The sequence below is a fragment of the Cavia porcellus genome, unplaced genomic scaffold, assembly GCF_034190915.1.
Source record: "Cavia porcellus strain 051 isolate PalLab524CR breed Dunkin Hartley unplaced genomic scaffold, mCavPor4.1 scaffold_1, whole genome shotgun sequence".
Lineage (NCBI taxonomy): Eukaryota > Metazoa > Chordata > Mammalia > Rodentia > Caviidae > Cavia > Cavia porcellus.
The window spans coordinates 106759242-106782162 of record NW_026947484.1 but is presented as its reverse complement, the minus strand read 5'-3'; the positions used below and the strand labels follow the sequence as shown (position 1 = coordinate 106782162).

At 40.4% G+C, this 22921-nt stretch overlaps 1 protein-coding gene across 1 annotated transcript; it reads right to left on the bottom strand.

The window, feature by feature from the left end:
• Window positions 1-613: 613 nt before the first annotated feature.
• Window positions 614-11762, bottom strand: LOC100717232 (high affinity immunoglobulin gamma Fc receptor I-like). Its single transcript, XM_063252409.1, has 4 exons — window positions 11543-11762; window positions 2923-3180; window positions 1764-2054; window positions 614-938 (listed from the first exon to the last, which is right to left on the bottom strand). The coding sequence occupies exons 1-4, from the start codon at window positions 11760-11762 to the stop codon at window positions 745-747; spliced, it is 963 nt and encodes a 320-aa protein (XP_063108479.1). The 3' UTR covers window positions 614-744.
• Between the last annotated feature and the right edge of the window lie 11159 nt (window positions 11763-22921).

Below are 22921 nucleotides of genomic sequence, written 5' to 3'. Positions count from 1 at the left end.
TCTGCTAACTAGAAAAGCCAGGAAAGTAACTATCTTAAACACACAGATGTGAGCTTTCTCTCTCAAAGTCTCTCAAAAGTCACAGATATGTAAGTTTTATTTTCTTCTTTGCCTTCTCTCCACCCTCCACCCATCCTTCTGGTCTCCATGACCCCCTCCCCACCCAGGTGTGTGTGCATGTGCACATGTCAGCGGGCCTTCCTCTATCTTTTTCTCACTCTCATTTTGTGCCTTAATCTTTTGTGGTTACACATACACTCACTTTTTCTTTGGTACCAGGGATCAAACTCAAGACTTCACACTTTCCAGGCAAGCACTTGACCCACTGAGCTAAATCCCTGGCTGCTACACTCAACTTTTTATCCTGTTCTTCAAAATATACTGGTTTTCAAATTAGTAGGATAATTAGATTTGACTTCTAAATTTTTTTTGACTTTCAAATTTTTGATGATTTCTTTAGAGTAGGTCTCATCTTAAATTATCTTTCATTACCAAATTTCTACATTTGTCTCAACTGAAGTCAGCTTATTTTAGACTTATAAGCTATGGAACCCACAGTTATAAGCTTTGGAAAGTGGCATTTAATTTTCAGATATTTGTGTCTAAGTGCTACCACAGTGAGGAAGAGGCAGAGGCTGTCCCTAAATCTTTGGTCACCCTCTAAGCAAATGCTTGTCTCTCTGCCAGGGCTTCAGCGTGTCCTTTCTTGCTGTGGGTCTTGTTCCTGATACTTCATCTCTTCTTCTAAATGTCTTTGGGATTTTCCGAAGTTACTTCCTCTCCATGATCAGAAGCTGAAGAGATTTCTAAATTCCACTTTCTCTCGCTTGGCAGTTCTTTACATATTCTCATAAAGAGAATAGTATCTGCCAAAAACATTATGCCCAATGGTATATAGAAAAGGATGTGAAGCCAGACAGAAATTTGTGCCTGGAGGTCTGAAACAGAAACAAAAAGAAGAGACACTACTTAGACACCGGAAGGATCTGGCTGAGTTCTGTCTGGAATGAGATTGACTGAGGCCTAGTGTGCTTGTCCTCATGGGGCACTGGCAATTTGGGGGCCTGGAGAACTGGGGGGAGCGCCAGCTGGGCTCTATGCTGTCCACACAAGGACAAACTCCTGGGAAGAGTTTAACTACCAGGGACCCAAGCTAAGGATTTACTCCTTCATTGCAGAGATCACTGCTATTTCTACGTTATTTAATGCTTGGATTGAAGATTAACTTTATTTTGATTTTCCCAAAGAACCTTTCCTCCTGAACTCACCATTTCACTACCTCTCTTAACAGACACTTGGGCAGGTTCTTATGTGCTGTCTACAAGATCACTTCCTATAAATCCACTATGTGAATCAAAAATGGCACCCCAGTGTCTGTATTCCCAGATCCACTAGCAGCAGACAGGAGAAGCTCAGTATATTCTGGTGAGATGGTTGGTGAGGGACAGAGCAGGGGTGCGAATGGAGAAGTGGGCAACAAGGTGGTACAAGAGTGACAGGAAGCGAGAACAGAAAATGAAGGAGGAGAAGAAAAGAGGGAAGAATGAGATGAAGGGAAGGAAAATAAAAGGCAGGAAGGGAAACAGTGAAGTTTGTGAAGAGCATATTGAAGTTCTGAACCAGTGGTGGAAAGGCCCAACCCCAAGCTTTTCCTAAAAACACTTCCTCCTACTGGCTGGGCCATCAAACCCCTAAACAAGCCTCAGCCTCATGGCAGCAAATGGCCCCTTCTCCTTTGCCAGTCGCTTCCAATCCTCACTCACCACGCACTTGAAGCTCCAACACAGGGCTGCGCTTAAGGACATTTCCATCTTCTGTGGCTGCCTCACACCGGTAGGACCCAGAACCACTTTTTCCAGCAGTTAGAATGTGGTACTCAGAGGATGTATTCCTGCCCCTCAGCGTCTTGTGGCCCATGTGGAAGGAGAAGTAAAGTTGCACGCCAGACTTCTGTGGGAGCAACTTTGTCTCACAGCTCAGCTTGACTAGTTTCCTCTGCTGAAGTGGGGATCCTCTGCCGAAGGATGAGGTTAGCACTGGAGCTGGAAACAGCTCTGAAGAGAAAGTTGATAGGGGACAGAGTTGTCTCCTTCAGCATCAAGGTCCTTTCACAAGGTCCTACCTTGTTCCCTAGAAATTGCATCCATAAGCTGAATTTTTCCCGCTTACAAGAGAGAAACTATGGGGGTTTCCTAACAGACATAATTAACACTATCAGCTTGCTTGCATCCATAGAGGACAATTCCTTTATATGGCCCAATCTTCCCTGAATGACCATGGTATTATATAACTGCACCCTCTTGGTAATGATGTACCCAGAGCAGGCACTAGCTCACATCCTTGTCAGTTCAGTGATTCCTTACTTGTGCTCTCTCAAACAATAATCCAAGACAGTAATTTCTTTCCCACAGGAATGAGTTTTTTTTGGATGGAAAAATGTCACTGGTGACTGTGGGTGCTAAGAGGAAAGATCATTAAATGGTCAGAGCAAGAGCTACATGTAAACTTGGACAGGGGAAGCTGCTTAGTTTGCAGATGTTTAGAGAGAAATAGGACCAGAAAGGCTGTACTGTCCTTGAGAGACAGATGAAACAGCTCTTAATGTCTTTGTGGTTGCCACTTCCATGGAGCATTCATGAAATTCTACTGGGCTATTTTCTAATAACTCTTTTAGCTACCTTGAAGGAGTCTCTAATCTTTATAAACTAAAATCAGATTGATAAAATGGATCTTCATTATGTCCTGGCTTTGAGTTTAGCTCCTGTGATTATTGATAGGACTTGGTATACTGGAAAGAGCAATGGAAGGGACCCATTTACTGAAGCAGTTTATCTCTTATGAATTGAAATGAGGATTTAGATGATTTATGCTGGTCCTTTGGATCTTTACAACTATAGCTCTGTAACTATTTAGATACAATACTTTTCACCATCACAGGTACTCTTGTCGATGTGAAGTGGACAGGTAATCTTTGCTTGCCTGAGCAGTGATAGACGCCACTGTGATTCATGTTGGCTTTCAGAATAGTGAGTGCAGAATCTTGATAAGAAAACTTAACAGGCTTTCCATTTTGATAGAAAACCACATTGTATACCAATTTATTCTTCCATCCATGACACCTCAAGGTCAAAGGTTCTCCTTCAGTGAGGACTCTCTTGGAAGGCTGAAGCAGCAGCCAAGCTGAAAAAAACACAGACCCCAAAATGCATGAAAACAATGGAGTTCCCAGTTGACGAGAAAGAGGGACATCAGGTCCATAATGACAAGGAAGTAAACTCTGCTGATGACCCTGGAAGAGGGCCAGAAAGGAGCACAGTCCTGTCAACACCCTGCTCAGAGCCTTTGAGAGACTCTAAGTGGAGCATGCTGCTAAGCCCGATCCATGAAACCGATACATAATAAATGTGGTTTTAAATTGTTAAGACCCTGATAATCTGTTAGACTAAAATGAAAAACCAAATGTATTCCTAACTTCTGAAAACTTTGTTAATAGGGTGACATATTTTAAGACAAAATAACAATCATATCCAGATGTCTGTGAGCTACAGAATTGGTAGGAATACCCACACACAATATCATCAGCCAAAACAAATGTCAGGTCAAATGCTCTCCCTTTCAATATACACCTCTGTACATAACCACAAAAGCTTCCCCTGGTTTTCTTTCCCTGTGGCTATTCATTTAGATAAATTAAAATTAGGCTTTCAGAGACATGAGGAGGAGAAGAGACAGTAGGGCTTTTCTCCCTTCAGAACATATCTAAAATGAAAGGCAGGCATTCCAGTGCTACACATAGAGCAACTTTTAGAGTGTTTGATGCTGCCATAGTGAAAAGGCAAGCCACAGATGTGAGACTGTATGTGCAATGCTTGAAAAAAGACTCATTCCAGATATATAAATAACCACTGTATGTCAATAAGAAAAAGACAGCTAATAATAGAAAAACTGTCAAAAAGATATGCCAGATACTTTATAAAAGAATATTCAAATACATAATAGACATGTGAAAACTGTTGATATCATAGTCATTAAGGAAACACAAAACTACAGTGTGTTATTACTATACATCTACTACAATGGCAAAAATTAAAACATTTAGTGTTGGTGAGCATGGAAAGGAACAAAACTCTTATCCTCTGTATAAAATGATAAATTATGCATTGGTACAACAGCTCTGAAAATCTATTTAGCAGTCTCTCTGAAAGCTGAAATATACCTATTTTGTGACCCAGCAATTCCACTCTTAGGACTTTTCCAGTGATAGGCATATATGTACACCAAAGTATTACAGATAGCAAAATTAGATAGAAGTTGATAGGCAGCTCAAAAGGAATCAGGCCCAAGATAGAGTCAGAACAGAGAGGAGACAAACCACACCTATAGTTAAGGGTTAAGTGGATAGAAACTTGGTCCCAAGATGGATACATGATCACGAGGCCTACAAGCCTCCGCAGAGATGAACAACAAAGGCCCAAAGCTTTGCTGTATCTAGCACTGTTATAGGCCGTTAAGTTAGACATACATTAATAGGCAGTGAGACAGGACTAGGCCCCCGAAGGAGTCAGTGCAGAAGATGAGAATGCGTCACAACTCAGGCTTGAGGGGCATATGATGAAGCCTATGCCTCACGATAAAGATGCAATGACCAGGCCTACATGCTTCCCTGAGGGTTAAACAGTAACTTGAGACTGTACTATTGTACTATGATTGGTATCATCTGCTCAAGTAAAATGCACATAGACCTCAGCCCTCAGATGGGTGACTGGAACATCGGAACCAGTCACTCAAGTGGGTGACCAGAGTATCCAGTCCCATTCCTTCCCCAAAATGCCTTTGTTCTTCCCATGTACTCTTGCTATGTGACTGCTTCCTTGTTGGATGAGTATTAGCTTAGCAGTTATACTGTAATCCTAAGGCCGACTCTAGTTTCCCTTTTATTGCTAAAATTCTGATATACATAATGATAACATTCCTCATAGGAAAGTTGTACATGTACATAACACATCTTTCTTTTTTTTTCCCAATTCCCCTCCCCTCTCTTCAATCCTTCTTCCCTGTTTTATTTACAAAAGCTTTATTTCCATTTTTTCTCTGGGTCTTTCCTTCCCACTCATGAGCAATGGGTATCTTTCCGTTTTCTGATATCATCTTAAATCTCCCTTTTTAGGGTACTGTAGTTTTCAGTGTAAGATCTTTACTTTATTAGATTGATTCCTAAGTGTTGCTTTCTTTCTTTTTTCTTTTTTTGGGGATGCTACTTGGAAAGGTATTGCTTCACTAATTTCTCTCAATGAGTTTGCTATTTGTGTACCGGACTGCTATTAATTTTTGACTGTTGAGTTTGTGTTCAGCTATGCTACTGAATTTGGTTAATAAACCTAGAGGTCTTTAGGTGGCACTTTTCTATTATGTCACCTTCAAATAATGATATTTAACTGTTTTCTTTCCTATCCTTATTCCTTCTATATCTTTTGTCTAAATTCTCTGGCTAATGTTTCCTGAGCTATGTTATTGAATAAGAGTGGAAACACTGAGCATCTTTGTCTTGCTCCTCATTTTAGAGTGAAAGCCTTCAGTAATGTCCATTTAGTATAATGCTGGCTTCCTTCAGTTTATTGAGGATGAGAAGTTGCTGCCTATGTGGCCTAGGTCCTGGTTCTTTGGCATTGGCTTATTATATTTTTTATGACCCTGAGGTAATCTCAGTGTTGGCATATCAGGAAGAATAACTAGTTAGAACAATTATGTCACCTTTGCTAAAGGAGTACAATCAGCAATGACAGCCTCAAGCACATCCTAGAAAATCACATGCAATAGACCACTGAATTACAACTAGCCTGACATAGGAACAACTTGTGTTATGATCAGAATTTTAGTTGTAACATATTACCAAAGTCTTAAGTTATGACCCAAAGGCTGACCACTTGTGCTTCCAGCGGGTCTCAGATATGGAATTAACCCTTAAAGATTTTTGGAAAGAACATTATAATATCCTTTCCTATATGGGGTTAATTGAGAAGTTGTGGGCCAATGTCTTTTTAAGGAAACAGATCTGCCTGTCTACAGGGAAGAGACGTTGAAGGCTGTGTAGAGAAGCCTGAGCCTTTAATTGACAATGTTAGCTACAATCAGCCTTCAGAAAAAAACTGAGTTTATAAGTCAAAGTTTCACTGAATTGTGGTAGCTATTAATTTGCTACTTTTACCTGTATGAACTATATTTGTGGTTATATAACAAAATCTAAAAGAAACCAGAAAATTGTGCATAGTACACATGCCCTCATGCCCTCAATATGACACTTTTATCCCTAGGGGAGAAAATTTAAAAGAGGTTAGGAAGAAAAGATAAATAGAAGAAGAGGAAGAGATTAGAAGCAAGGTTGGAGGACAAAGAAGATTACATGGACTTTCAGAAACTGATGAAGAGACAAGAGGGAAAAAGAGAAGGAAGAAATAAAAACGAGAACAGAGCCAAACAACAACAACAAGAAAGCTACAAACAATATTCACATTCATAAAAAGAAGAATCATGAAAACAAACAAAACAAAAAAAAGGAAAGAAAAAAATTTCCACTGTAGGGTGTGTCTCTGCTGTTACTGGTAAACAAAGTGGGCAAACAGCCTACATCATGTTGATTAATCCTAGAAAGACAGTGATAAATTTTTGGTGAGTTAGTGGATAGTGCTACTAAACTTGTACCTATAGTTACAGTGAAGGTAAGGCTGGTTTCTGGTGTAAGCTGGAACCTGATTTTTCAGCCTGTAACACTCCCCTCTGCATGTCTCCTGTTGGCTCTAACTCAGCTCCTTGACTTCCTGCTGACTTGACAAGGTGTCACAGGGTAATTGATGAGTAAATGCGCCTGAAGAAAGGGTGCCCAAGGCTCCTTCTTTAAGCTCCCATGATCTGGGAAAGGCCCTTAGATCAAAATTCAACCTACTCTCAATCAGAAATTGAGGGGTCTGTTTCCTGGGGTGGGGGAGGTGCCAATTCCTTCCATCAGAGTGGTTACAGTCTGAAGATGGCGAGTTCTCCCAGCTGCCAATCAATGAAAGGCTGTTAAACCTTTACACCAAACAGTCCATTTAGGAAGAGATAAAACTCATCAAATGGCAAAATTATTTCTAAAAAACAATCTGTTTCCAACTATGCAATGAATAAGATATGTAACTGTGCCAAAAAATAATTCCGTTAACCAAACCCTGGTGCTTCCAGCTGCACAGAGACTTGGCAGATATCCTGCAAATACTGGCAAGTTGATTTTACCCATGTGCCCAAAATAAAGTGTTCCAATACCTGTTAGTCTGGGTGGATACTTTCACTAATTGTATTAAAGTTTTCCTTTACAAGACAAAGAGAGCACAAGAAGTGGTAAAGGTCTCAATCTCAAAAATTGTCCCTAGGTTTGGGCTTCTTAAACACTACAAAGAAACAATGGGCCTTCCTTTAAGGAAGCAGTTATTCAGGGTGTTTCCAAGGTACTGGGCATTCTTTGTCATCTTCATTGTACTTAAAGATCTCAATCATCAAAAAAATTGAAAAACTAGATGAGACCCTTTAGAGACACCTTCATAAAATGGCTCAGGAGACCCATCTACAGCCTAACTTGCTTCTCTTAGCTTCATTAAAATAAGAAATATACCTCAGATGTTGAGCCTTTTAAATACTTTATGGGTGTTCTTTCCTCACTAACAATCATTTCTTTCATAAAAAACAAACGAAACATAACAGAACAACAACCACAAATCATGCTTTGATAAAATATATTACCTTATTAGCTAATTCTAACAACTCTTCAACAATTAACAAGCCTAAAAAGTCCAGCCTAAAAAGTCCCATATTCTACCCTACATATCTTGGAGAAGTCTTTCTCTTATCATCTCCTTTCCTAGGGCCAACTTGAAAAAGACCATGCACATGACTTCCTCAGCTGTCAAAAGAGCTGATCTCCATTCCAATATAACTCATACCTGACGTAAGCCATGGGACCCAGTGTTGGTACCAAGAGTGTGATTTGCTATCTAAATATTCCTGCAAGCCAGTAAAAAATTTAAATTTCCTATTAAAAATAAATTACCCCTTTAGTGACATAGTCTGAAATGTTATTTTTTGCTTTCCTCATAGTTATTCTTATACAGCCTAAAAAGGGATTATCAATGATTTTAATATGTCTGATGGTATGGACAGCTATTTTGAAGATAACAAGAGGCATTATGGCAGCCATTGTTGATTTCCTATTATCTTGTTTTGAAGTCTTGTATCATTTTCACTGTTTTGTTTTGACTGGCTTTATATTCTATTTGGTTTTATTCTGTTAAAAATAAAAAATTTTGAAAAGTTTGGGGATATCACGAAGCCAGTGAAGAGCAGCAGCCATGGCTCTGCACTATCCCATGACCGCGGGCCTCGACACTGGCCACAAGGTGGAAAGTGTGAGGTATAGCTGTGGTATACCAAGGTATACCTGCTGCTGCTGGCGCCTCACCAAGCACATGAAGCTCCTGGGGGACGTGATCTGGGAGGTGTGTGCACCATGGAGCTGCTCAAGCCCTCCAAGGACAGGCGGGCCCTCCAGTTTGTCAAGAAATTGGGGATGCAAATCCATGCCAAGAGGAAATGCAAGGAGCTGAGCAGCATGCTGCCTGCCATGGGGAAAGCAGCCGCAAGGACCGAGCCCCTCTCCTCTGTGCAGAGTGAATCGTTTCAGGAAAAAAACTCCCAGCAACAACAAAAAAAGTAAAATCAAATTTCTTTTTAATATGGGCCCAATAAAAATATAGAAAGTCATATAAACAAACATCCTGCTGAGTTGGTAGCCTACTTTCCTTGTCAAATACCTCAGGACTTCCCTGGTAGATATCTTCTTCTCTAGGAAAGGATTGAAACAAATTACAAAATTGTTACAAAAAACCTCATTAACTCATAAAACAGCTCACCATTACCAGGTGACAAAATGGCCTAGACATTTTACACTTTATGGTCCATGACATAATTTGCTTTCCCCAACAATACCACTGAGGCCTACTACAGGCACCAGGAGAGCCCCTCCTAACTCAGTACAAAGTCCCAAGGCCCATTGTTAGACCTAATAGCCACAGATATCAGGATAGACACTTCTAGGCATGGGATGACAATGTGTATTTGACTCCCAGCACAAGATGCCTTAGTCAAAAGGTGTCCTTATATTAAGAACACAAAAATCACTTTTACTCACCTTGGCCCAATGTCATTAAATATATGAGACAAAATCCACATGATCAGTATACACACCCAGTAACAATGCAGGTAAAATTCGATAGTGTACTTTCAGTGGCATCTTTTCATTACCGCTAAGACAGATAGGGAGATACTCTTTAAAAAATGCCTGGTTACAAAAACAGATGAGTTAAACTTACCCCTGTCCAACACCAGTGATCTCAAAATGTATTTCACCAGCATGATCATTTGGCTATCTTCGTTCCTTCCCTGGGACTAAAAGATGTCATGGACCATACAGAGATACTAACCATACCCAAAGGGCCTTAAAGGACACTAGAACAGTGCAGTTAGTGAGACAGGGCCCTACAAAACTGGATGGTCCTAGACATTTTAAGGAAAATACAAGGCTAAACTTGTGCAATTTTAAAAGCCAAATCATTCATATAGAGACACCTAATGTCTCTATGGGTCTCCATCACCTCCAATAAGTTAATGCTTTGTCCAATCCAGAAGCCGTGTCTATATCCTCTGTAAAAAAGGTCCTTACTGGCTCTGATTGATAAAAGCTCTTGCTGGTAAAACAGTGGCAGTTCTCTTAATCTTATTTGGATCCTGTGTCCTTATCTGCCTTCTTGGTTTTGTTTCCTCTAGGTTTTCAGGTATCCACCTGCTTTCCACCACACCTGATGTCTATGGAGGGCCTCTAGACCGGCCCCTGAGAGCGTGTCTGACTGCCAATCAAAACAGCAGCCTTTTCAACAACCACAACAACAAAATCCTAAACCATCTTCACTCATTTCCCCTAACGGCAGTTGGAGATAGCTCTTCAGAGGGTGAAATATTACAGATAGTTAAGATATAATACAGATAGCTAAATTAGATAGAAATTAGATAGGCAGTTAAAAAGAAGAAACCAGGCCTAAGACAGAATCAAAGCAGAGATGAGATAAACCAGGCCCATAGTTAAGGCTGAGTTGATGGAAACTAGGCCCCACGATTGAGACATAATGGCTAGGCCTGCAAGCCTCCTCAGAGATAAATAACAGCTTAAAGGTACACTGTAACTAGCACCATTTGGGCCAATAAGCCTAAGCAATATAACAAACACATAAAAACAACCTAAGAAACATGTCAATTGGTGACCAGAGATATTGTGTTTCTTGAGTTAGGCACTGTGTATATGGTGAAATTTACTGAGGTGCACATTTAAAGCTTGTTATATGCACTTTATAGTTTATACAAAGAAAAAAATGGGCTCTTCACAGCTATAGACTATATTTTGTCATTTGACCCATGGAATACTTCTGCCCAAAATAAACAACATCTCTTATTGGGACAGTTGTATTAGTGACCCTTACCTTTTCCTCATCTCTCCATACTAAGAACATATTTTCAAAGTCCTAATGGACACGAAGAGCACCTACTCTTCCCTGGACATTCTCAACATTTTCTTAGCTATACCACATTTCCTCTAAAAGCAACAGAGTTTGCATTAATGTAATTCTGCCTCTAACATGTAGTACCTCTCATATTATCAATTACAAAGACATCTGAGCTCCTTGCTTTTAACTAACTAAATAATTGTAACTAGCTAAAATATTGTCCAGAATAATAAAACATTTTGCCCTAAGAATATTGTGTCTCCATCTCTTGACAAGTAAAATGACTTACAGATTTAAGAGGGTGATGAATTTGTTTTTCTATTTCTATTTATTAAAGTCTCATATGACTCCATGTTTAAAATATTATTAGAATTGTACAGACTATGTGTATGACATTTTTATGACAGTATTACTTTTAAAAGTAGGAAAATGGAAACATCTTAGACATTTACTAACAGGCAGAATGGTTACAGTTAATCACTGTATAGTCATACAGCAAACACTTAAAAGGAAATATCTATTAGTATAAAGAGACTTCCTTTTCATATGACAAAAGATACAAGATGTACCATATTCTATCAACCATAGAATTCTTTACAGCTAATAAATACTAAGAGTTTTGCTTCTGTGGAAGGCAATTTCAGGACTAGGGTCATGGAATGGTAGAGAGACTTCATTGTTCATCCTTATACATTTGTCTGAATTATTGTTTACTATACCCTGGCATAAATTTAAATGATGATAAAATCCTCATGTCTGAGGTTTTCTCCAGTTACTCTCTTCACTGGGGGCCCACAATGGGGGGGACCTTTGTGTAATGTTTTGAATATATTGACTGACGTTCACCTTGTAGAGCACTGTGTCTGTCTCTTAGAGCTGAGCATTGTACACACACATACACAAACACACAATCTGGCATCCACACAAAGGAAGACTTTGATTTCTAGTCATGTCATATTCACCTATGTGGATTTCCAGTTGTACAGGATCACTTGGTGCTGAGAGCCCTGTCTGGCATGTGTATTCACCACTGTCACTTAAACTTGCCGCACTGATGCTGTGTCTGGCAGTTGAGGTCTGAATGGTTCTGCCATTGAGGAGCCACTGTACGAAGCTGTGCCCAGGCAGCTGGGGTCCCTCAACCACAAGGCTACATTTTATTCTCGGAACAGATTGACCCATGGAGGCTGCAAGATGATCACTGCCTTTGTGAAGTTTGCTTGGGTATAAAACAAAAATAAAAACAAGAAACAATCAACAAATGGAGTGAAAGAAAGGCTCTGAGTGATTAGCAAAGTTTCATGGAAAGCACAAGGAAAAAATGCATTTTTAGATTAATTTGAAAAAATAGGCAAGTGAGAATTTACATCTTTAAGAGCATGTAAGCCCCACTTCAGAAAGCTTTGTTTATGTTATCAAATCTTAATCTGGGTGTTGGGACTATTGGATTCTTCTTTTTTTGTCTTTTTCGTTTTTTACCAGTACCAGGAATCAAACTCACGACTGCCTGCTTGCAAGGCAGGCGTTTATGCCGCTGAGCTAAATTCCCAGCCCGACTATTGGGTTCTTAAGGAGGAACATTGGGTTGCTGACATGGTTCTCCCTGTTGGTAAGGTATAAGTAGCATTTTAGGATAGGATAATGACTGGAGCCAGTTTCCTTGTCCTTGATGCTGTGTTATCTCTAAGGGTAAAACACAGACCCTCAGAGGCTTTTGCATCAGAAATGCCTCACTTTGAAGTCCTCAGTATGATCCTGGCTCTTTTTGCAGAGAAAAGACCAACTTGGCTCTCCTGCAGAGGGGACTAATCTAGGGGGTGTTGGAAAACCCAGCAGAGCTACTTCTGCATTTCTGCAGGTGTGGCTCATCCCTGTTGTTGTATATACAGAGTTGAGTTGAGCAGTCAGGGCTCATTCAGAAAACCTTAGATAACTTAAGAAAATTTAAAAATCAGGATTCTGTAAAAACCAGACTCTGAATGTGGGAGGCTTTTACATAATTTACAAATCTTTCTCATGTCTATCCTCTCCCTAAACTCTTTTCTTGAGGTCCTGGGACTCATTCTTTGGGAGTAGAAAAGCGGTATAAGTGAAGTTGGGCTGGCGGTCACTCACCCACTTGCCCACCAACTGGAACTGCAAGAGACGAGAGAATACAAACATCAGTTTGTCAGTAGGAAATAATGACAAAAGGCAAGTTGGGAATAGAGAATGATGTAGACTCAGAAGGAATACCTTAGGTCTCTTGAGATTGTCTATCCCTCTTTCTCAAAAGCAAGTATCAGCAGAACTGTTGGGTATTGATTGACTTTTTTCCTTACTTCTGAAGATCAAACCCAGGCACTGGCACATTTCAAGCAAGTGCTCTACCACCATAGCTACACCCCTACCTACAATTAGGCTTTATTTTAATTTGAGATTTGCAGATGTCATGCTAACTCTGGATTCCCCTTTACATTCTTTTAATGTGGTAAGCACCAATAAATAAATAAATAAATAAATAAATAAATAAATAAAACCATCAAAGCCCAGATACAGTTGTCTCCATGCTCATGATTTGTATTATATCAAAGGAAAACAAACAAAAATCTTAACTCCTCATTGCTGAAGCTTGTATCCTTCTAACCACTTCCCTGAGTTCAACTTACCCCAAAGGAGAAGAGCTGTCAAAAGCCACATGTTCCCTCCAGCTGGTGAGAGCAGTAAAACCTGTAATGTGAAAGAGGTCCTGATGAGGCCCCAGGGCAATGATTAGAAAAGAGGAAGGAAGCTGCCTCTTTTGACCACATTCATCATGTGTCTTTCCTGGGAAATATGTCCCTAATTTTCAAAGCATGTGTTTTCCATTCTCATATCCCCTTAGTGCACCATTCTCTGTGTGAAGCTCTGGTTTTTGGGTTATGACTTTTGAAAGTCCAGAACTAAATTTTTATGACATTCTATTCCGATTATATTTTCCTTTTATTTTGTCTGTTTCTTGGGGCCAAAATATGGAAAAATTCCACATTTACAATTGGTTCAAACTCTGGTCAATGCTTGATCATCTGAACCCTGAAAACTCTACATCAGCCTCTCTGAAGATGCTGAAGTATTGAACTTGAGCGCTTCCCAGCAAAAACCAGCCTCTGTTCCTCTGAGGAATATAGATATACATAAAGTATAAGTACATACACATATAAAAGATAAAAAGCCATCTTCCTGAAAGACATTATGAACTTGTAGTGCTTGTTTAGGCTAAATCCAAGGAAATTAAGTGTTTAATGTATAGGCTGTAGTGAAGAAAAATTACTCATATCTATGAGTGGATGTGGGTTTCAGGAAGAAAGTCCCCTGTCACCAAAGCCAGTGTGATCCTGAGGCATAGTTTTAAAGATATAAAGAAGCTTTTAGGTATTCTGTCGAGAAAGAGAGCTAAATGGAAAATAGGGTGAGCTCAGGAACCCAACGGACCTTAGGTAGCAATTTCCCCGGCAGAGTGAACAAGGGTAAATAACACTGTAGAGCCAACTACTGGCTCTAATTGCTTTGAATTTACACTGACTTCACAATATCTGGGGAAGCAAAGGGTAACTCTTTCAGGAACTCATCCATGTGATGTCTATTGGCTAATAAAACATGAATGGAAAAAATACTGTGCTAATTTTGAATTTAGAACTAGTTGTAGAAAGCTCCTCATATTATTTCTTATGCTTTTGCACTTCTAAGATTGTAACGATAGCATTCTCTGGCTAGTCACCATCTAGGAAACAAACATAGCATGAAGCATAGCTGACTCAGCTGCCCTGGAAACTGGTGAAAAATACTTGTATGCTTCGTTACTTTTCTCTCATCACTGAGACCCAATGCCTAAAATTAAGGAATGAAATGCTTATTTTGCTCACATTTTGTGAAGGTTTCAGTCCATAATCTGCTGGGTCTAAGGCAGGGTGGTGTGGCAGAGGAGCAGCAGTTCGTGGAGATGGAAGACTGCAAAAGTAACAAGAGCAAAAAGGGAGGAGTCCTAGAGAAGACTCTTTCTGTCTCTTGTATTACATGTAGGCTGCACACCATAGGGTGGGTGCAGCACACACATCCATAATCTCAGCTCTAGGCAATGAATTAATCATAAACTAGATTCAGCTCCCTCCAAAAAGCTTGCCTCCATGACTGCATGAGGCTTTGGGAGAACATCTAGACACAAACCATAACATATGCCACTGAGATCATATGGTTTTTATACAGCAGTATCTACCCAATGCAAGTGGAAAGCAAGGAAGCTCTGAAAAGAATTGAAGATGTGCTAAGAGAGATTCCTCAGCTCACTGAAATTTACATTCAAAGATGATATTTATAACTCCTGCTATTTTCTCAGCATAGTTTTCCGCTGCATAGAGGTAGCTTAATTTATTTCATTAACTTCTTCTCCTAGTTGTTTCTGATTCTTTACTGTTATGACCAGCACTGCAACACCTTCAGACATTCAACTTATTCTTTCCTTAGGGTACATTGCTAGAATTGATAGTGTTGAGTAAACACATGTACACATGTTTTTTTCCTTTGGATAGTTTTGGCATTGTCCAGCATTATCCTTACCACTGTATGTATTTGTAGGGTGCTTACTATATGCTGAAGTTATGCTTCATATTCACTTTTCACTTCATTATTATAATAACCTGTGTGTAGACATCATTGTTATCTCCATTTTACTAATGATAAAAACTAAGTAAAAATGCATTCAGTAGTTTGCCCAGGTTATAAAGAGCAGAAACAAGATTTAAACCAGATTTCCTCTATTAAAGAGGATTTCCTCTATAAGCTGACCAATAGAGCATAGCAGTGCCCACCTCATCCTTTGAAATGCAGCTTCCACTTTAAAAATAAATTAAATGCATTTAATTGATCAGGATGAGATGGAGGAATGAGTATTGTTGGGGAAGAGGAATATAAGATTCCTCTTCCTGGAACATTCCTGGAATGATGAAATGGTTTTTAAAAAGTTAATATCTGTAGCCTTCAAATGATAAGGTAATAGTCAATGATAGAATTTGAATTGTGGAAAAAAGAACTAGGACTCTGGGGCAAATATAGCTAATGTAGACATAGTAATCTTCAGCATTAAATGGTCAATAAAAATCTTGGTGCTCACAAGAATCATGAGGAGAATTTACACATACTGATTATCTTTAAAATTAATTCACAGTCATATTTTTCTCAAGTGTTTTAACAAATATTGTTTTCTTTCTACCACAGAAAATGATTTGTTAACAATTATTTGATATATTTTTAAAGTTAGATTTTATTGGTACATTTTAGATACACATAATGATTACATTCATCATATAGAATTTGTAACTGTACATGATATTGCTTGTTTTTCCCCTACCCTCCTTTCAACCCCTCTTCCTTTCCTTTACAAAGATTTGTTGTCATCTCTAATTTTTTTTTGCTTTTCTTTCCTTTCTCATCCCCTCTCCCTTGGTCTTTTTCCCATTTGAACATTTCCTTCTATTTTACAATACCTACTGTGCATTTTGGTCCTTATTTATACTTCAGTTTCTCACATCAGAGAAATAATTCAGTATTTACACATTATCAGACATCATGTGTCTGATTTATTTCACTTAAGAGTATGGACTCAAGTTGCATCCATTTACCCAGAAAAGTCTCCAGTTCATCCTTTTTTATGGCTGATGAGTACATCATTGTATAAAAATACCATAACTTTTTTAACCATTCCTCAGTCAATGGGCACTCGGGTTGTTTCCAAGATTTGGCCATTACAAACATTGCTGCTATAAATGTAATTATTCATATATTGCTGTGGTAAGAAGCTTTTAATTCTTTTGGGAAGATACCCAGGAAGGGAATGGTTGGGTCAAATGGAAGCTCTACTCCTAGTTTTTAAAGAAATCTCCACTTTGATTTCTACAGTGGTTGCACAAGTCTACACTCCCACCAATGGTGGAGAAGGGTTCCTTTTCCACCACAGCCTCACCAGCATTTGTTATTGGCCAGTTTCTTGATAATAGCCATTTTTTCTGGGATGAGGTGAAATCTCAGTGTTGTTTTAATTTGCATCTCTCAAATGACCAGTGATGTTCAACATTTTGTTATATATTTATTGTTTATATGTATTTGTTCTTCTGAGAAGTGTGTATTCATCTCATATGCACATTTTTGGACTGAGGCTTTAAGTTTGGGAGGTTTGACTTTTTTCAGTTCTTTATGTGTTCTCAATAGTAATCCTTTGAGGACCAGCTGGAAAACATATTTTTAAACTCTGGGTTGTTTCTTATTTTGACTGTTGGTTTCTCTTGCTGTGGAAAAGCTTTTTAATAATATGAGAACCCAGTTGCAGATTCTTTATGATAGTTCTCTGTGGTTGAGGTTTTATTCATAAAGTATTTGCCTACATGAGTATCTTCAAGAGTTTTACCTTTCTTCTCTTCCAGAAGATTTGATGCTTCTGTTTCAATATTTAGATCTTTCATTCATTTTGAAGTGCATGGCAAAAGATATGGTTCCAATTTTAATCTTTAGCAACAGTAAAATCAGTTTTTCCAGCATCATTTATTAAAGAGACTATCTTTATTTCAGTGAATGTGTTTGGCACTTTTGTCAAAGATAAGGTGGCTGAGTATGTTGAGAGTTGTTTCTGATAGAACTGTGGAAAGGAGAAGAGGAGAGGATTGGCGGCGGCTGAAAAGATAAGAAATATAAAATATAAGTAACTTTTATTTAGGGAATGTGGGGAGAGACACCTCCGACCCCCTGGGGCATGGCATCTCCACCCCGGGGCCAGCGATCTCTCTCTCGGACACATGGCGTGGGGGAATATAAGTAGCCTAAGCTCAGGGCAGTGTCTTAAGACCATTAGAGATGCACAGGTATTTCATTGGCACACGTTTGGCGCCAGGGGCAGGTTTCTAAGGGTGGGGGTATAGGGTTACAGGTAAATCTCTAGGGGTGGGGGAGGCAGGAGCTCCCTAATTCCGGCTGAGGCTTTTCTGGCTATAGTGTCCGGTCTGGGCCAGCAACCCTTTCATATCCCGTCTTATGATTATTAGGAAAAGGGGCAAAGATTTCTCTCTTTAACTACTTCCTGCTGGCTGAGGGCGCTGTACTGGGGTCTAGGGGAGTCGACGGGATGACGGTTGATGTCTAGGTAGAAGCTGGTGCCAGGAGTTTTAGCCAGGATAGCTTCACTGGTGAATGCACGTATGTTAGACTGAAAAAACAAAGAGAAAAGATGGTTATGAGGAGACATGGCACTGTCATATTTAAGGACCCAAGTGAGGTAGAGGGAAAGTTGTCTTTGATTTAGACATGTTATTCTATCAGGATGACGTTGAGGTAGGAACATTTTTATGGCAAGGAAGAATTCTGAAAAATTAAACATGGGATTAGGAGGAGTGAAGTTATGAGAGGTGCTTATTCCCCCATATGAAAGCATAAAAGTTAAAAGGTAGGTAGGTAAGGCTTGTCTCTGGTATATATGACGTTGGAGTCTGTAGGCAATCCTGTTAAAGAGTCCTGCTATAGAAATTATCATTAATAGAATGTAAGAAATTAAGAACCAAAGTGGATAACAAAACATGAAAATCTGTGAGTCATAAGGCAGAGATGAGTATCAAAAGGATGATTAGATCTAGGGCCTGAGTGATGTGAAACCAGGATGGCAGTTTAAAAGGGAATAAAAGCATTTTAAGATTTAGGACTGGGACCTGTACAAAAATAGGCCCTGTTTGTAACTGGCATAGGTTGACCTTTAATACTCCGTGAGACATTGAGGATTTATTGGCCTGAAAACTCAGTAAGAACTCTGTATATGTGGCCTCTTATGTCCACAAATATAGAGAATGTCTTACCTTGAGAGCTTTAATGTGACTTGAACTCTGAGACAGACATCCACAAAGGTGGTTGGCCCTACGAATCTGGCAGTGACCTGTGAGGGCTAGAAGTTAGGATGGGCCAGCCACTCTCTGGTGGCCAGGATAGCCAAACAGCCCTGGAGTAAGGTCTCAAAGAATGCCAGGGTAGGGCATTTTTTGTCTGATGTCTTCTGCTGCATTTGAGTGTGGCCCATGGCGGGGGGGGGGGCAGGTAGCTTTACCTTGTGTAGATTTGTCTGACTCAGAACTGTGTTATTTAAAATATGAAAAACCATATTAAGGTCTCTGTGGAGCTTGAAGGTCAAGTTTTGCCTTGTTGTTTGAGATCTGGACTATAGTAAAAGTTATCTGTAGAATGAAGTATGTAGGAGTTTAATATAAAAAAATAGCCTCTCTTGAGTGGAACTGAACTGTAAAAAAAAAAAATGTTTGAGTGGGGCCGTGAGACTTTGGAAACGTGCAGTGTTTAAGGCAGTTTGAAATTCTGAGATAGACTGTGTCTGTAGGAAGAGAGCAGAGTTGTGCTTGGGGCGGGGTGATCGCCACTACACAGCACACAGGGGCAGGCTGACATGGAACACGCAGAGTGGGCGGGGTGAACGCTGGGACATAGCGCGCAGGGGCGGGCAGAGATTCCATCTAGACGCTGCTGTGACGTGCTAAGACGGTGCAGGGAAATAACGTATTTCAGCTGCGACTGCCCATGGGGGTGGGGCTTGGAGGCCTGTAGTGGTGGCCAGAGGTGGCGCCTGGTGCCACGGATGGATGGCGGTGGCAGCTCGCATCCGGCGCCGCGGAGGGGCTGGGCGGCGGCGGCGGTGGGAGACACATAGCCTAAGGCCAAGTGGGCTCTGCTCCCAGAGGCGCAAGACCGGCAGCCGGCGAGCGGCAACCTGTAGGAGCCGGCGTGTTTGCGAGGGACATGTGGCCCAGGGCGCGGCGCCAAAAGCTGAACCCGTGGTGTGGACAGTCTCGTATGTATTTTTCAGCGGCGGAATGAGCCAGCACCAGCATGAATGACCCGGCGCAGCGCAGAACGGACTGGACAAGGAGCTGAAACTATGGGGCCCACAGACTTGGAACGCGATGTGAGAGTGAAAAGAAAAAAAAGCTGTTTAAAGCAGTTTTATGTGAATCTCTTACTGTCTGGTCTCATTTTAATCTCGGCGGCGGGGGATGGGTTGGCGCGCATGGGAAACAAAAGGATGCTAGCAGTGCAGTGTGGGGGAGAGGAAGTGCGCGCTGGGAAACAAAGAGATGCTGGCAGCACGGTTGGGGGTCCGAAAGGCTGGAAGGGAAGAGGTGTTATCTCTTTAAGTGCGGGGAGGGGGAGGGATCCTGGAGGAGACAAAGGGACAGGGAAGCTGGCGGGAAAGGTGCACATTCTTGAAGCAAAGGTAAAAAGCTTTAAAGTGAGGGTCTCTCAGTGTGGGCTGTCCAGAGTGGACATCAGCTTGCCCAGAAAGCCCCAAAAGCTCTGGAGAAAATGTGAGGGCCTAGGTTTGGGCTGTCTAAAAGACGTGAAAGGGTCATGAACCCACGCAAAGAGGGGAGAAAATCCACGTGAGCCTGGCTCAGTGGCTATTTCTGGGGAGTTGCTCACCTGTGGTAAATTGGTGGGTGTTGTTTGAGAACCAGCAGCCAAGCGTAGAATTGCTGAGTGTAGAAGTGAGGAATTATAGGATGTAGTCCGGTGGGTCTTGAACAGCAGGGGACTCGAAACTGGGAAACAGCCCCAGGAGTCTCTCACCTGCTGTCCCCGGTCACGGCACCATCTGATAGAACTGTGGAAAGGAGAAGAGGAGAGGATTGGCAGTGGCTGAAAAGATAAGAAATATAAAATATAAGTAACCTTTATTTTGGGAATGTGGGGAGAAACATTCCCGACCCCCTGGGGCGTGGCATCTCCACCCCGGGGCCGGCGATCTCTCTCTCGGACACGTGGCATGGGGGAATATAAGTAGCCTAAGCTTAGGGCAGTGTCTTAAGACCATTAGAGATGCACAGGTATTTCATTGGCACACGTTTGACGCCAGAGGCAGGTTTCTAAGAGTGGGGGTATAGGGTTACAGGTAAATCTCTAGGGGCGGGGGAGGCAGGAGCTCCCTAATTCCGGCTGAGGCTTTTCTGGCTATAGTGTCCGGTCTGGGCCAGCAACCCTTTCAGTTTCTGCATTTTAAAAATCTTTTCCACTGATCCTTGGATCTGTTTTGTTTTTACTGTTTTTATCACAGTAGCTTTACAGTATAATTTCAAATTGGGGATTGTGATACTTCCTGCCTTGCTTTTGTTGCTCAGAATTGTCTTTGCTATTCTAGGTCTCTTCTGGTTCCAAATGAATTTTAGGTTTTCTCTAATTCTATGAGATAGTTGTTGGAATTTTGATTGGAATTACATTGAATCTGTATAATGGTTTTGGAAGTATGGCCACTTTGCTATATTGGTTCTTCTCACCCAGGATCAAGAAGTATCTTTCCATTTTCTGATACCATCTTCAACCTCCTTTGAGATTACTGTAGTTTTCAATGTAGAGGGCTTTTACTTCTTTTTAGGTTGATTACTAGATGTGGGAAGCAACTCCAGTGACTCCCTTTGAATCCAAAACAATTGCTGTGACTTTGAATATTTGGAGACTCATTTCCTTATACTGATATGTAAAAGGGTGGCCAGGGTATTTCCTTCTCTTCAATTAACTCTGAGCATGGCAAACAAAGCTAACCCAGGTGCTAATGTGCAAAATCTATAGCCATCGTAGAGATGTGAGAGACAACTCCAGTGACTCCTTTTGGATCCAAAACAATTGTTGTGACTTTGATTACTTGGAGACTCATTTCCTTAACTGATATGTGAAAGGTTGGCTAGGATATTTCCATCTCTCTTTAATTAGCTCTAAGCATTGCAAATAATGCTAGCCGAGGTGCTAATGTGCAAAGTCTAGCCATCAGACAGTCCTGTTTCCTCCCATGGTGCTCTCCACAATACAGGATTGAGCTGGTGAGATGTAGAGCAATTTGCTCCAGGAATGTCAACAGGGTATGAGCCTTAAGATAAGAGGCTATGACTCCCCAGGGCACAAAAGTTTGCATATCACAAACCAAAGCAATAGCCCCCCAAAACAATTCCACTGTTACCTTAATCAGGTTATGTAAATTGATCCTTCTGCATGTCTTTATCTCTACAAATTACAGAGATGCCATCCTTGCACCTGGCCAGCCAGCTCAAGTTACTCAGTAAGTAATCCCCGACATCCTCACTATCACTCATCCCTTAGCAACCCCCCACTTTCTTCACAAGAGAATAAATGCTGGGAGAGGCCTAGATCGAGGCCTTTGTCCGCACCTTCTCACAAAGATTGGACTTAGGACCCTTTGGCCACCCTTAACTTGAAATACGCTTTTGTGTTTTTACTCTCACCATGGGTTGCACTGGTGGTGGTAGATTGGAATTGACTGGCTGGGATTCCAGTAACGTCTCAATAGGATTAAATTTATAACTGTTTGGATTGTGAGGAAAACTATGAGGATTACAATATTTGGGTGACTGAATTCGATATTTGGGTTTCCAATACCTAGGTGTTTCATTTTTTTGGATGCTACTGTGAAAAATACTGTTTCCTAATTTCTTCCTCAGTGACTTTGTTATTTGTGTATAGGAATGCTACTCATTTTGGAGTGTTGATCTTATATCCAGCTACACTACTGAATATACTTATTAAAATCTAGCAGTCTTTTGGTGAGGTTTTTGGGGTCTTCTATGTAGAGTAGAATGCCATCTTCAAACAATGATGATTTAGCTTCTTCCTTTCCTATCATTATTCCTTCTATTTCTTTTTCTTCTCTAATTGCTCTGCCTCAGCATCCAGGACTATTACATGATAATAGGTTGAAAAAGAGTGGAGACAGTTGACATCTTTGTCTTGTTCCTGATTTTACAATGAAAGCTTTCTGTTTTTGTCCATTTAGTATAATGTTGACTGTTGGTTTGTAACAGATGGCTTTTATCAGATAAAGACCATCTATTTCAATTTTCTGTGGGATTTTTATCACGAATGAGTGCTGAACTTTGTTAAAAGCTGTTTCTGCATCTATTGAGATAATTATAGGACTTTTGTCTTTGGTTCTGTTAATAAATTATATTACATTGATTGATTTACATGTGTCGAACCATTGTTGCATCACTTGGGGTGAATCCAATTTGGTCATGATGCATAATCTTCTTGATTACAGGCTGCATTCTGTTTGCCAGTATCTTGAGAATTTTTGCATCTCTGTTCATTAGGGAGATTGGTCTGTAGGTCTCTTTCGTAGTTGAGTCCTTTTCTTTTTTCTTTCTTTCTTTTGGTAGCAGTATACTTCTTGCTTCTAGGAATAATTTTGGGAGTGTTACTTACCTATAATTTCATTAAAAAGTTTGAAACATATTGGTATTAAGTCTTCTCTAAATTTCCTGTGGAATTCAGCAGAGATTCCA

Bases quoted from the DNA above. Each gene is read 5' to 3' on its own strand.
- LOC100717232 (XM_063252409.1), bottom strand. From the start codon at position 11,762: ATGGGTCAATCTGTTCCGAGAATAAAATGTAGCCTTGTGGTTGAGGGA. The intron at 3,181-11,542 runs GTGAATATGACA...TGTTTTTTTCAG, and splicing joins ACAACTGGAAATCCACATAG to CTTGGCTGCTGCTTCAGCCT. The intron at 939-1,763 runs GTGAGTGAGGAT...TTTCTGTTTCAG, and splicing joins GTTGGAGCTTCAAGTGCGTG to ACCTCCAGGCACAAATTTCT.